The sequence below is a fragment of the Manis javanica genome, chromosome 3 (genome assembly GCF_040802235.1).
Source record: "Manis javanica isolate MJ-LG chromosome 3, MJ_LKY, whole genome shotgun sequence".
Taxonomy (NCBI): Eukaryota; Metazoa; Chordata; class Mammalia; order Pholidota; family Manidae; genus Manis; species Manis javanica.
Window position 1 is genome coordinate 164988758 of NC_133158.1, and position 12524 is coordinate 165001281.

Below are 12524 nucleotides of genomic sequence, written 5' to 3' on the forward strand. Positions count from 1 at the left end.
TATGGGAGAATGCCCCTCTCAGAAGCTTAATATCCAGTCTATCAGATGGAGTTGTGAGATTTCCTACCCGTTTATTATTTTGTTCTTTCCCCTCCCAGGTAAACTACCAGTATTAAAAATTACAGTCACCCCTCAGATCTCTTCAGACACCTTCAGATCTATTTGGAAAAGCAGCCAGAAATCCAGTATTACCCGTAAGAAGAGGTATGCTTTGGACATTTGTGTCCGTGAGTTGCAGACACCAGGGGGCACTGTACAGAGCCTGGGCACTCAGCAGGATAGATGGTGCCGTCAGCCGTGGATTTTGTCCTGTTACATAGAACCATTGGTTCTAGGTAATAGTTCCCTAAACCATAGTTCCATTATGATGGATGTTGATTGTACCAAAGGACAAGTATTAGGGTAACAACATAGTTCCTCAAAAATTAGCACAAACCCTGCCTCTTCTAACTCCCCCACCTCCTACCTCAGTCCTGTTTCTTGGCTTACTGTGGATCTGATATGGTGAATTCAGCTAACTAAACGCTTCATGAGGCGTGTACTACTCCTTCGGGGGTAATGGATTACATATGTTTACTCTCTATTGTGTGAAGTTGAACTTCCTTTTCTCTTTTTTAAATTTATGATTTCCTGTTTATTATTTTATAGGCTAAAAACTGAATATGGATGCCATATTTCCTTACGGAAGCTGTCTACTTCCATTGCTAACCAGATATACCTAGAAAGATACTGCTTGTTCTAATAATTTTTTTTCACTGTAAAAAAGCCCCTTTCAAGTTCTAAAGTTTGATAAGACTACTTTATGAAAGTTTAAAGTAGTATTAATCCTATCATGCTTGTCATTTTCTAAATGTGGATTTCACAAATAGGTCTTAGTAAAAATAAATGAGATTCTTCTCTGGGGCTTTTCTTGTGCATGTGAAATATATGATTTTAAGGTCAAAATAGTCATCTAAGAAAGAAAGATTCTTCTTTCATAAAAAATATTTGTAGTCAGAAACAATAGAAATGTTTAGAAATAATCACCACTTTCTAAAAGACAACATTCCAGAAAATGGGGATCTTCCCAGATGAAAAAATTTCTAATCCCCCCTCCACCAAGATGTCACAGTTCCATGGGAAATAGAAAAGGTGTGGTTGATCTATGTATGTCTATGCATGGATGATAAATTGTATTTGTTGCATTTTATATGCCATGACAATGTGGGAGTGGGGATGAAAAAAAGCATGGACTGGGGAGTTATTTGAATCAGAATTCTCTGTGGAAACCTGCTGCTTTCTAGGTGTATGACTTTGGGTAAGTCAGTTAAACTCATTGTGTCTCAGTTTCCCCTGGTAAGAAAAGCACTTATTTCATTTGGTGAGCATTGAATGAGATGCCTGCCACATGTCAAACACTTTAGGGCAATACTTATTTCATAGTACATGTTCAAAAATAAATATTACTGGCTGTTTTCATTGCTGTTATTGTTGATACTAGAATTGAGTGATACGGTTATTTCACTTAGAACAGCTACACAAGAAAAAATAGAAAAAAAAAAAGAAGGCTTGAGGGCCTCCCATCTCCCCCAAGTTGAAAATTCACCATTTTCAAGAGGCTTTTCCTTACTGCGTCAATCCTCAGGGATATCTGTGTCCCTCACAGCACTTAATATACCACTCAATAAACAGCACACAAAGCATCTAGCAATATGATCCTGTGTCGATATCTTGTCTTCCCTGCCAGACTCCCTGAGTTTGGTTAGCACCCACCCCGCTACAGGGCCTGGCATCAGTAGTTGAGATGTTGAGAAGCCCAGAAAGGAGAGGTGGGAAGCTCCGAATCCCAGACCTGGCACAGCAGGTGTCCACCGCTAGGTGGTGGTGGTGATCAGGCATCTCCTTAGGCTCTGTAAGCCTCAACTTTCTTACCTTTTAAATGGAGTAGTCGTCTTTGTTTGGAAAACAGAAGAATGTAACCCTGGGATAGCAATAGAAGAAACCAAGTTTCAAAACTGTCGCCTTGACTTAATTCAATTACTCACTTTTCTTGACCTCATTACTCCTACTTATGAAAGGAGGAGGTTAAACCAGATCAGAGGGGCTCAGAGTGTGCCCCCTCCACAACCCCAGGGCCCTGGCATCTTTTTAGCGGAACAACGGGGGTGAAAACGATTTGCCTAACAATATTAAGAGCTATTTCCCTCATTTCACTCTCCTATGAGTGTACGGTGAAATTTTCCATAAGCTACACGATGTGACGTCATCATTCTAATGATAACTTGTAACGGTTTTATTACTGTTGCTTTTAAATGAATTAGTACATTAAAATTTTTTCCTCTTTTAATTTTCAAAACGGCAAATATATATATATATATATATTTCCTACATAAACAAAAGCTCTTTAAGGTCCTAGTGATTTTTAAGTATACAGGGATCCTGAGACCCGAAAGTTTGAGAACCACTGAAACAGGTAACTAGAAGATGGTCAAGGTCAGTCTTTCACTCAACAACTACTTGTGCCTCCCGAGGCCAGGCGTCTTTTGGATACCAGGCAAAGACAGAGACTCGGGGTCTGCTTTGACGGAGTTCACCTTCGGGAGGGGCGAGGCAAACACACATTTACAAGACAATTTCTTTGAACCGTAAATTCATGAGGGCATACAGCAGGCCACGTGATTCCTGCGTAAAATAAGCTCGCTCCCACGAGAGTAGCCCTCCACGGCGCAGACGAGACTTCAGCCCAGAATAGCGCAGCAGGCCCTCGGCCGTCAACTGTCCCGGCGCGGGGTCGGGAATGCGGCCAGGCGCTGGCGCAAGGCATCGTCACTGGGTCGCGCCAGCCAATCGCGGGGGGCCCCTGTTGTGGATGCGGCGGCGACCCGCCGCCGGCGGGAGGCGCTGTGGCCCGTCGGGCGGCCCCACAGAGCCGCCATAGCCGCCCGCCTCCTCCGAACCAACGTCTCTGCCGCCGGCTCCGCGCCGTCGCCATGGCCGACGTGGAAGACGGGGAGGAATCCTGTACCCTGTCCTCTCACCCCGGGGGCGTAGGCTCCAAGTCGGGAGGCGACAAAATGTTCTCTCTGAAGAAGTGGAATGCGGTGGCCATGTGGAGCTGGGACGTGGAGTGCGATACGTGCGCCATCTGCAGGGTCCAGGTGATGGGTAAGCGCTGCACGCGAGGCCCGGGCCGCATTACGGCCTCCGGCGGCCGCTTCTGTACTCCAGGGACCGGCTAAGGCTCAGACACCCCTTCTCAGAGGGGCGGGGGCCCCAGGACCACCCCCGGGCTGCGGCTCGTTCGAGGGCTGCGGCCGCGGTGTGGGGCCGCGCGGTCTTTCGGCTGGGGCTGGCGGCTGGTGTTCTAGGGACTGGAACGGAAAGTGAGCAGAGGGGATACGGTATTACCTGGTAGTGATGGGTGTGGCCGAGAACGTAAAACTGGGTGACCTGATAGGAGATGGGAGGAGCCGGTGGGGTTTGCATGAGCCGAAGAACGGCACCGTCCCTCAAAGCAAAGCGCAAAGGGGTCAGGGTAAAGGCCCTGATTCCGCAGGACACGTTGTTGGTTCCGGTCACGGACAGAGTGGAGTTCCGGGGTAATGTTCCCCCAAAATGACACACTCTCAGTTATGCTCTTAAAAGGCGCTGGGAAGAAAAGTGTTGCCGGCCGTTGCATTTTTGGATTAGCCACTGCTGCTCTGCCGGCTTTTAAATCTGGAGGAATCTAGACGGGTCAGATGGCACCCGCTAGTCTTGAACGAGACACATTGTAGCTTAAGAATATTTCAGTTTCGTGGAAATTGAAGAATTTAAGCCCTTTATTCAGAAACATAAAAACGTCATCCCCTTCCTGGCCCCTCGTCATTTCCTGGCAAGGATACTGCCCTGCTCTGAGTTAGGCCTTAGTGGAGAACGCTTTTTTATAAATATTTACAACTACTTCTTTCTGTGGTGTTCTGAATTAAAATATTGGATCAAGTGAAACCTTTCAGAACACCTTGATCCTGTCACGTTTTATATCGTTTCTGTTTTAACATCTCAGACCATCTTGAAAGAGAGGTGCTGTTCAAATGCGAGTTAAATAGGGCATTTAAAACAATTGAGAAAGCATCTTAAGTGCAGGAGAAGAAAACAGGTTTCTGTAATTAGAAATCTTCGGGTCTTGCCCTGGAAAACGAGAAAATTAAGAGAAAATAGAAATCCCCTCCTTTCTGGTTGGATGAAATTTAAACCTACCAGAATCAAGAGATTTCTCAATTTACAGTCTCTTTAGTAGGCTCTCGTTTTTTATTTATAAAGACTTGTTTAAAAAAGGATTTACAACAATGAGATTCAAATATTTTTATTTTTTACTTTTGAAAGAACTTGATTTCAAACATGAGCCACTCATTTTACATAGTAGGTCAAAATAGTGCCTAGTTTATTGGCCTGCAGTACATCCCTCTTACCAAGAACTAGAATCATAATTTTCCAGTTTGGGTGGCATTTTTAACTTACTCAGGCAACTTAATCTTTTTCTTTTGCAAAGCAAGCTTTACTGAAAATTTTATCCCCTAAACGTCCTTTAGTTTAAAACGAAGGACGTTTCTAAAAGGGTGTTTTATTTTTCTCCCCAAAGAAAAAATTGAAAATAGTACATATAAATGCAGAATTTGAAGTAATGTATGAAATCTTGCAACAAATAAACTCTCCTGGGATATTTAAAGTAAGCTGAAGTGTAGGCTATTAAATGGCTCACAGTCAATGTTGACATTTTTAATTACAGCAAGCATTCTGTTGATTAATTATTCAGATTTACAACAGCTGCATTTTGAGTTCAGGGAAGTATTCTGGACTAGACTTTTGTATATTGTTTATGAGGTGTTAAAATCCACTTAGTGGTCAAGTGACTGAAGACAGTTTGCTTTTTAGACTTCCCAATCCTTAGCATCATTCTAAAAAGTGTGATTGTTATTGTAACAGTAGAAACACTCTGTTTTAGATATTAGGAACATCATCAAAACTTTTCTTTTATCTGAAACTTTAGGAATTTGTATCAATTTAGGTCAGTTTTTGATAGTGAATCTCAGTCAAAACAAAGCTGTATAAGCATAATTCAGAGATTTCTAGATTCTACAAAATCCCGCTTAACCCCATTTCCTTGATAAATTTTGGCATTCATCTCATATACTACATAAATGAATTATTATGACTTTTTGATCCGACTCATCTATCAGTCCTTGGTTTCCACTATCCTGAAAGGAGCAGATGGCACGATAAGCAAATGCCACTAAGGAAGAGAATGTGTGCTAGGACTGCCAAGTTATACAGAGCCAGAGGAACTCTAAATGGCCATACGTTAGCCTGGATATTTGGCCTCCCCAATTTGTGAAAGAGGCAGGGATCACAAACTATAATTCTGTAATTGCACAGAACCAGAGCCATGTCTGCACCTCTGTCATGATCCTTATGGTATTTAGTTGTTTGCCTGTTTACTCTGAATGTGGTAGTGAGACCAAGGACTGAGGCTTCGTTATTTTGGTGTTTCCAGTGCCCGCTCCTTGCACAGAGTAGCTACTTAGTAATTGTGGAATTGAAGAAAGCCTCAGGAGGCAGTGGTTGTTTTTAATCTACACTGAAGAGGCCAGGGAGGTGTGTTTTTTTAGGGTAAGAGCATACAGAGAGGAGCAAACAAATGCCTGAGCATAATCCAGTTTAAGAAGGGAATCAGGCTTTGACTCCGCAGTGTGTCTATTTTTACAGATTAATTTTTCTCCAGTTTACCTTACAAACGTTTTTTTTCCTGTTGGTTTCAACTCCCTTTTACCCGTCTTTGAATTCACCCAGCTAGTGAATGAGTCTATTTCATTGGTCCCTAAAATATTCTATATTGCATTCTTCATTAAGCAAATAGTAGTACAGAGTGAGTTTTGAAAACTTTTAGTATACCGTTTAGGTTCCCATTCCTAGTATTACCCCCAAGTAATTTATTTAAATATTTTGCCATTGTTGGATAAATGCTTTGGGCTCAGACAAATCTGCAGCATTTTCTTAAAAAGAAAAAAGAGAACCTAGTATTCAAGAGATTCCCTTTAAAAAATTAATTTTAAGTTAGTTTTATATAGATACAGTCATGTAATTCAGAAATTTAAGAAAATTATACAATGAAAACTTCCTATCCCATTCCGTCCCAGGTAAACTTTATTAGTTTTTTGAGTAGCCTTCTGGAGTTTATGTATGTATGTATAAGCAAATACCAGTATGCATGCATGGCTGATTTTAAAAGGTGTCTTGAAAATAAACTACCCCTAAGGTCGATCTATGTGAGCATGCCCAGTAAGCTTATAAATTCTAATGTGGTGGAGTATGGCATATTCTCTAGTGCTTGCATCCACCGACAGGACATCTTTTCATCAGAGCTTGTAAAAATAGAGGGTCGGTAACCCTTGTGAAATTGCTCCTGGTCGTAAGTAAACTGGTAGAGTGCTTTGTACTTTATTCATCTTTAAACAGTTATGTTCAGATGAGAAATTAGTAGTATGAGCCTTTTATCCCCATCTCTAACCCTTTGGGCTTTTATTTGACTTTGAAGTGTCTGAGTTTTAAAAATTGCATTTCTGAGTATCAGAATGAGAACTGCTGTTTGTTTACTTTTAGATGCCTGTCTTAGATGTCAAGCTGAAAACAAACAAGAGGATTGTGTTGGTATGTTGTAATTTCATTCTCTTGCTTTTTCAACTGAAGGTTTTCTCTCAGTGGGGATGTTCAGATTTGCAATTAAGATAGACTTTATCAATACACCAAAAATTAAACTCTAAAGCAGTGATCCATTATTAATATAAAATGTGTTGGTTCTCACGAATTTGACCGGATCTGTACTGTTGGAACTCAACCAGGAGTTGGGAGGGGTGCAAGTTGTAGCGCTCCAAAATCTCACGACTATAGACTATCTACGGTTAAAAGAACATATGGGATGTGAACAGATCCCAGAAATGGGCTGCTTTAATTTGTCTGATTTCTCTCAGACTGTTCAAGTACAGTTGGACAATATCCATCATATCATAGACAATTTCCACAAATGCCTAGGGTGCCTAAATGGTTTTCTTGGCTTCACTGGAGATGGATGGTAATTATAGATTTGCTTTGTTTATGTTACCGTATTCCTATTATGTTAATATGTGAGCGCAAATTAGTTGGTAGTTTAAAACCTATACATGCTTAAGGTACTCTACAAGAAGATATGTCAAAGAAATAATCAATCCTCCCATGTTTTCTTCCATATGCTACCTCTATAGCTTTTCTTCTTCCTTCCTAATTACAACCCTTAAATAGAATTCGTGCCTCATATTGAATTTACCGAGTATCATAATTCCTCCAGGTGGTAAAGATACCTCGAGACAAGTGCTGGGCATAGAAGCCACAGGGCATAAATCTGCAAAGAAGTAAAAAGCTAACCTTTTCAAACAATATGGCTTCTCTCTCACTTACCATCTTTACATTTCCCTGTATGGCCCCGGAAGATGACTGGTTAGCCAGAGACGGGTAAGATTCCTCAAGGGAGGAACAACCTAAGACAGGCACAGTCGCAGGGGGGCCATCAGGTGAGAACTTGGGGATCAACAGAGGTGAGGCTTAGAACCTCACCCCCCCTGTTTTGAGAGAAATCTTCTGCATCCGTGGATGTTTTGCTACCCTTGTCTAGCTTGGATTAATACTTAGTCCATAGGCACACACCTGATCATCTACATTTGCCCTCTTACAGCACTAAACTATGTTTTCTACCTTTATCTTGCATCTACCTGCCACTTCAGCATTTTATTAAAAATAAAAATAATAATAATAATAATAAAGGGAGAATTGTGGGATCCACATATAAATCAAGTATAAAAATCAAACGAATATTCATATTTGGCCTGATTGTTTATAGTTCATAATGCGTGATCAAAACCGAAAGTTTCTGTGATGAATGCCCTTGTACTGTTCACCATGTAAGAATTTATTCACTATGTAAGAATTTGTTTACCATGTAAGAACTTGTTCGTTATGCTTCAGAAGATTGGAGACTGACAAGAATTAGGCTTGAGATGGATTAATGATTGTACATTGAGCATTGACCCCCCTATACAGAATTTTTTTGTTGTTAACAACCATTTGATCAATAAATATGAGAGATGCCCTCTCAAAAAAAAAAAAATGTATTGGTTCTCAAAAGGCCTTAATGGAATTAATCTGCGAGTCCTTTTATTACCTGTAATTAAGAATTGGTTATCCAGTCCAGACATAGGCACAGCAAACATTTGGATTAAAAAAAAAAATTACGTTCTTTTAAGAAAATTATAAAATAAGAAATTTGTCAAAACATTTAAATTTTGACTGTGTTATAGGTCAGTTTGGGTTGGGTTTTGTTCTGATAAAGCATTTCAATTTTCAGTACTTCTTTATGATATAATTTTTAATTTTTCAACTAAGGTAAAAAAATTTTGTGTCAAGTTTTTTTGGAATATAGTCTGTATGTAGAAATCTATTTAATTTCCTTATAGTCTGGGATTATAAAAATTGTCGTAGGCTAAATAGTTTTAAGCAATTTAAAGGTTTTTATGTCCTAGTTCTTGAGGTCATTGCTACTATATTGCTATGTAAAAGTGTTCAAAGGGTTTCCGAGAATGAAAGGTTAACTTTGTACTTTGTGATTATGTGGTTTACATGCAACTTCTTGGTTTATGGAATTTTGATCAAATCCTGTTCCATCCTCCTGAAACACTTAGAATGATTTGCTCTTGCTTCTTACCCCCTAAAGCAATTTTCAGCAAAAGGTTTTTTTGTTTTGTTTTGTTTTGTTCCGATTTCACTTGTTTTGTTACATACAGCTCAGTCAAGCAAGGGACAGATGAAACCCATGTTTGAGAGTGTATTCAGATTGTGGGTGATTTCCCTTAGTCCAAATTTTTCTCATGTTGTTTGTTTAAAAATATTAATTTGGAAATTGTGAGGTATAGCTCAGCTTTCTTTGGTCATGGAGAGAGAGGCTTCTATTTCCAGCCTGCCACTTTGAAAATTTCATTCTATCACATGCAGAATTACAGTTTATGGGTGACTTAACACAGTTCATCACCACTTCTAGAAAATCACTCAGTGGATGGGCAAATTATAATGTTGAGATGTATGTCATCTATTTAATAACAGCCTACTGTGAACTGAAGACATTTAAAACTCATCATGATCTCTTGGTAAATAAAAATTGGGACGACATTTTTCAATAAAATAAAGCACAAAAGATCTCCAAGGTGAGTGCATGCCTAAAGTCTGGGACCCAATGAGGGCTATAAGTACTTTAATCTAACTTCCAGAAGACAGCATGTGGAGTTATTAGGGGCTGGGCACTAGTATATCACCCACAAATTCTAAACAGTGATAAAAAGTCCCCCAAACACTTAAGTATAATTTACACATCTAAGTTTTATTTAAACATGAAAAAATTATTTTGACAAATTAACCGTTTTTATTCAAGATTATAAGCCATGATTATTATTCATAATATAAAATAGGCTATAATTTTGAGCTCAAGTAATTGAAATTGAAATATGTGAGATAATTCTTTTTTTCTTTCAGTGGTCTGGGGAGAATGTAATCATTCTTTCCACAACTGCTGCATGTCCTTGTGGGTGAAACAGAACAATCGCTGCCCCCTCTGCCAGCAGGACTGGGTGGTCCAAAGAATCGGCAAATGAGAATGGTAGAAGGCTTTCTTTGTGCAGTTGTTTGGAGCCCTGCTGGATCCTGTTATCAAGTGCCCTGTAATGGCTACCACACTCCAAGGGACTAATTCTTCAAATAGGAGGAGCTGGATCTGGAGCTCTAGGACTCATAAAAGGCATAGTTTAGCATTTTGTCAATTTTATTTTCAGAAATTCTCTACAATTAAGAAGATAATTTATTAAAGATGGTCTTTCCTACCTCTGTGGAATGTGTCTCTCTCTCTCACACACACACACACACACACACACACACACACACACCCAGCTTAGAAGTGCTTTAAAGGAGGAGAGAACTACAAATTGAATGACTATAATTTACTTACCAATATCCAAGGGGCTGCGCAAACAACTCCATTTAGAAGAGAACGTTTTGCATGCTTATGGTTAAGTTAAAAGAGACAATGTTAAAATATCAGAGTGCAGTTCAAAACCCAACTTTTAGCCTTCATTTGTTCCTAATATTTATTTTTGGTGAGGGAGAGGGGCGATTCACAAAATCTTTGTTTGAAATAATGAGAACTTTAAGTTTGGACCAGTGAACAGGCTAAATAAAATTTAACTTTTGGGCGTATGGGGTTTCAGTTATCTGTTAGATTATCATCTCTGACTCATCAAGAAAACCTAGATCTGCGCTCACCTCTGTTCAATCATTGAGTAGTAAAGGACAAAAGTATTTCCAGCCTCTGGTCAGAATATGTTGTAATTTAACTGTGTTTTAGGTGGCATGTTAATGAGGGAAATTGTTTACCACTGTAGCATGGATCAAAGTGTTTATTTTTATTACATGGTGTTTTAATAAATAGTTTACTCTGTTTACTTCATTTGAATTTTTTCAGTTTTATGCACAAATTTAAACTTAGTGTTAATAAACTAATTTGTTAAGTGAATGCTTTCATTTCCTTTGAAAAAAATGTTCATATACTCTTGTATTTGGTAATAGTTTAAAGTTTATTACCTGGAAACATAAATATGAGTACTACTTAAATTTTATCAAACTCATTCACATTTAATAGAAGTTATAACAATTTTTGGACCACAAGTTCATTTTGAAATTTTCCATAATAAGGGCTACTGCTATGAATTTTAGAAACTGAAGTGTTAATCGTCCACTTATGTATTTTCAGAGTTTGTCAATCTGAATCTTTTTAAGTCTAAAGACTCTGGATACATAAAAGAATACTAAAAATATACTCATTAAAATTAAAAATGAGAGTTCCGTATGTTTCACATTGGCTAATAATCATTTCTCTGAAAATTTCTTGCTTTATTATGTTCTCACATGTTTATCTGCTGGAAAACTTAATTATATACAAGTATGTCTGACCATTTGATTATGTTTATCATCATACAGCAAACTAAGCAGCTTTTCATTTGACCTTTTTAAAAGAATGGATACCTAAACTATGAACCAGACATTTGGCTTTGCAGCAAAGAGAGAAATAGAACATCAAGTTATTTTATAGTCAGTATGACAGTATGTAAATGAAATGTGGAGGATGGTGGCAGTTGATTTCCATGCAGCAGAACCGCAGGCCCACTGCCTCACAAAGCTGTTTGAACTACACACCACCTCTGAGGGTGGAGGAGGAGGGGGACCAGACAAGGCTGCTCTGAGCCCAGCCATCCTGGGGTGACACCAGCTCATCTGCATAGCCACCTGAAAGCTTACTACAGATTGTTGTACCAGCAAGAACACAGTGGCATTTAGTTAGGAGTTCCAAAGCAAAAGTGAGCATTGAACAGGTTTTTCTTTACATTTGATGGCAGAATGCTAAATTTTATTGTACCAGTGTACTAGAAAAATGTCATCTTTAATTTTCCATCTGCAAATTAATATTACAGCTGACATCCTGAGCCAGTAAACCTCACCCTGTCAAACCCATTTTTATAAAAAACATCCCCTTTGTTTTCCTGAAGTGAGATTTGTGAATATATTGCCACATGTGATTAAAATGCATGTTAATGACTATAAAGTAGATACAAAAGGAAACTAATTTATAATTCATTTGTATTTCAATATGTAAATGCTTGGTCATAATTACACCAGAGGACATAATGCAGTAGGCTGGTGTGTGTGTGTATAAAATCATATGTAGACAACAATGTACTGTTGTGACTCAGTCACATGAGAGTGTCCATTGATAAAACTTTTTCCCACCAAAATGGTGGGTTGTGTCTAGGGAAGTTCTGAACTTTCCTAACTGACCAATGTACAATATTTTAAATGTCAGTTGCATATTAGGAAATTTCAATGAATTTTAAAGCTGTGCAAAAAACTTTGGGTTTATAAGTAAAAAGGGTTTCAAGGTTCAGATCATACAGATTTTTCCTCATAAATGGACATTGAGATGTGCAGGATTCTGAACTACGTTTCATCCCGTGAGACTGTCACATACATCACAAGATATCGTGCTTTCCTGGCCCCCACCCACCACGTGCCAATGGTGCCATCAGTCTTTGTGCCATCCAAAGAAAATATGTTTCCAAAACGTCCCCTTGAGAGGTAGTATTGGCTGCTCTGGGAGCAGTGATAAGTGCTTGCAGAGGCAGCTACCATGTATACTTTGCTGTCACAGTCTCCTGGAAGCATCTGAAAATAATAGACACAAATACCTTCTTTAAAAGGTATGAAGGGTTCAGAATTTTTAATAGCTGCTTTCCTAAAAAGAGTTTACAAAAAAAGTTTACAGAGCCAAATCTTGCTGATCTGTGCACTCTTCTCTAGCATGTGAACAACTCTTAGGTTTAATATCCAGAATACACACGTGGTGGGAAAATATTCACTTAGCAATCTTCTAAATAATAAGT

At 38.9% G+C, this 12524-nt stretch overlaps 1 protein-coding gene across 3 annotated transcripts; it reads left to right on the plus strand.

Annotated features, from left to right (window-relative positions):
- Positions 1–2709: 2709 nt before the first annotated feature.
- On the plus strand, positions 2710–9914 carry RNF7 (ring finger protein 7). Of its 3 annotated transcripts, none has more exons than XM_073232304.1 (3): positions 2710–3144; positions 6619–6666; positions 9145–9530. In XM_073232304.1, the coding sequence occupies exons 1-3, from the start codon at positions 2970–2972 to the stop codon at positions 9219–9221; spliced, it is 300 nt and encodes a 99-aa protein (XP_073088405.1). In that variant the 5' UTR covers positions 2710–2969; the 3' UTR covers positions 9222–9530. The 3 variants fall into 3 exon arrangements, with proteins under 3 accessions (XP_073088405.1, XP_073088406.1, XP_073088404.1); XM_073232305.1 differs by lacking the exon at positions 9145–9530 and adding an exon at positions 9571–9914 and having other exon boundaries at positions 2713–3137; XM_073232303.1 differs by lacking the exon at positions 9145–9530 and adding an exon at positions 9571–9914 and having other exon boundaries at positions 2737–3144.
- The last annotated feature ends 2610 nt before the right edge of the window (positions 9915–12524 follow it).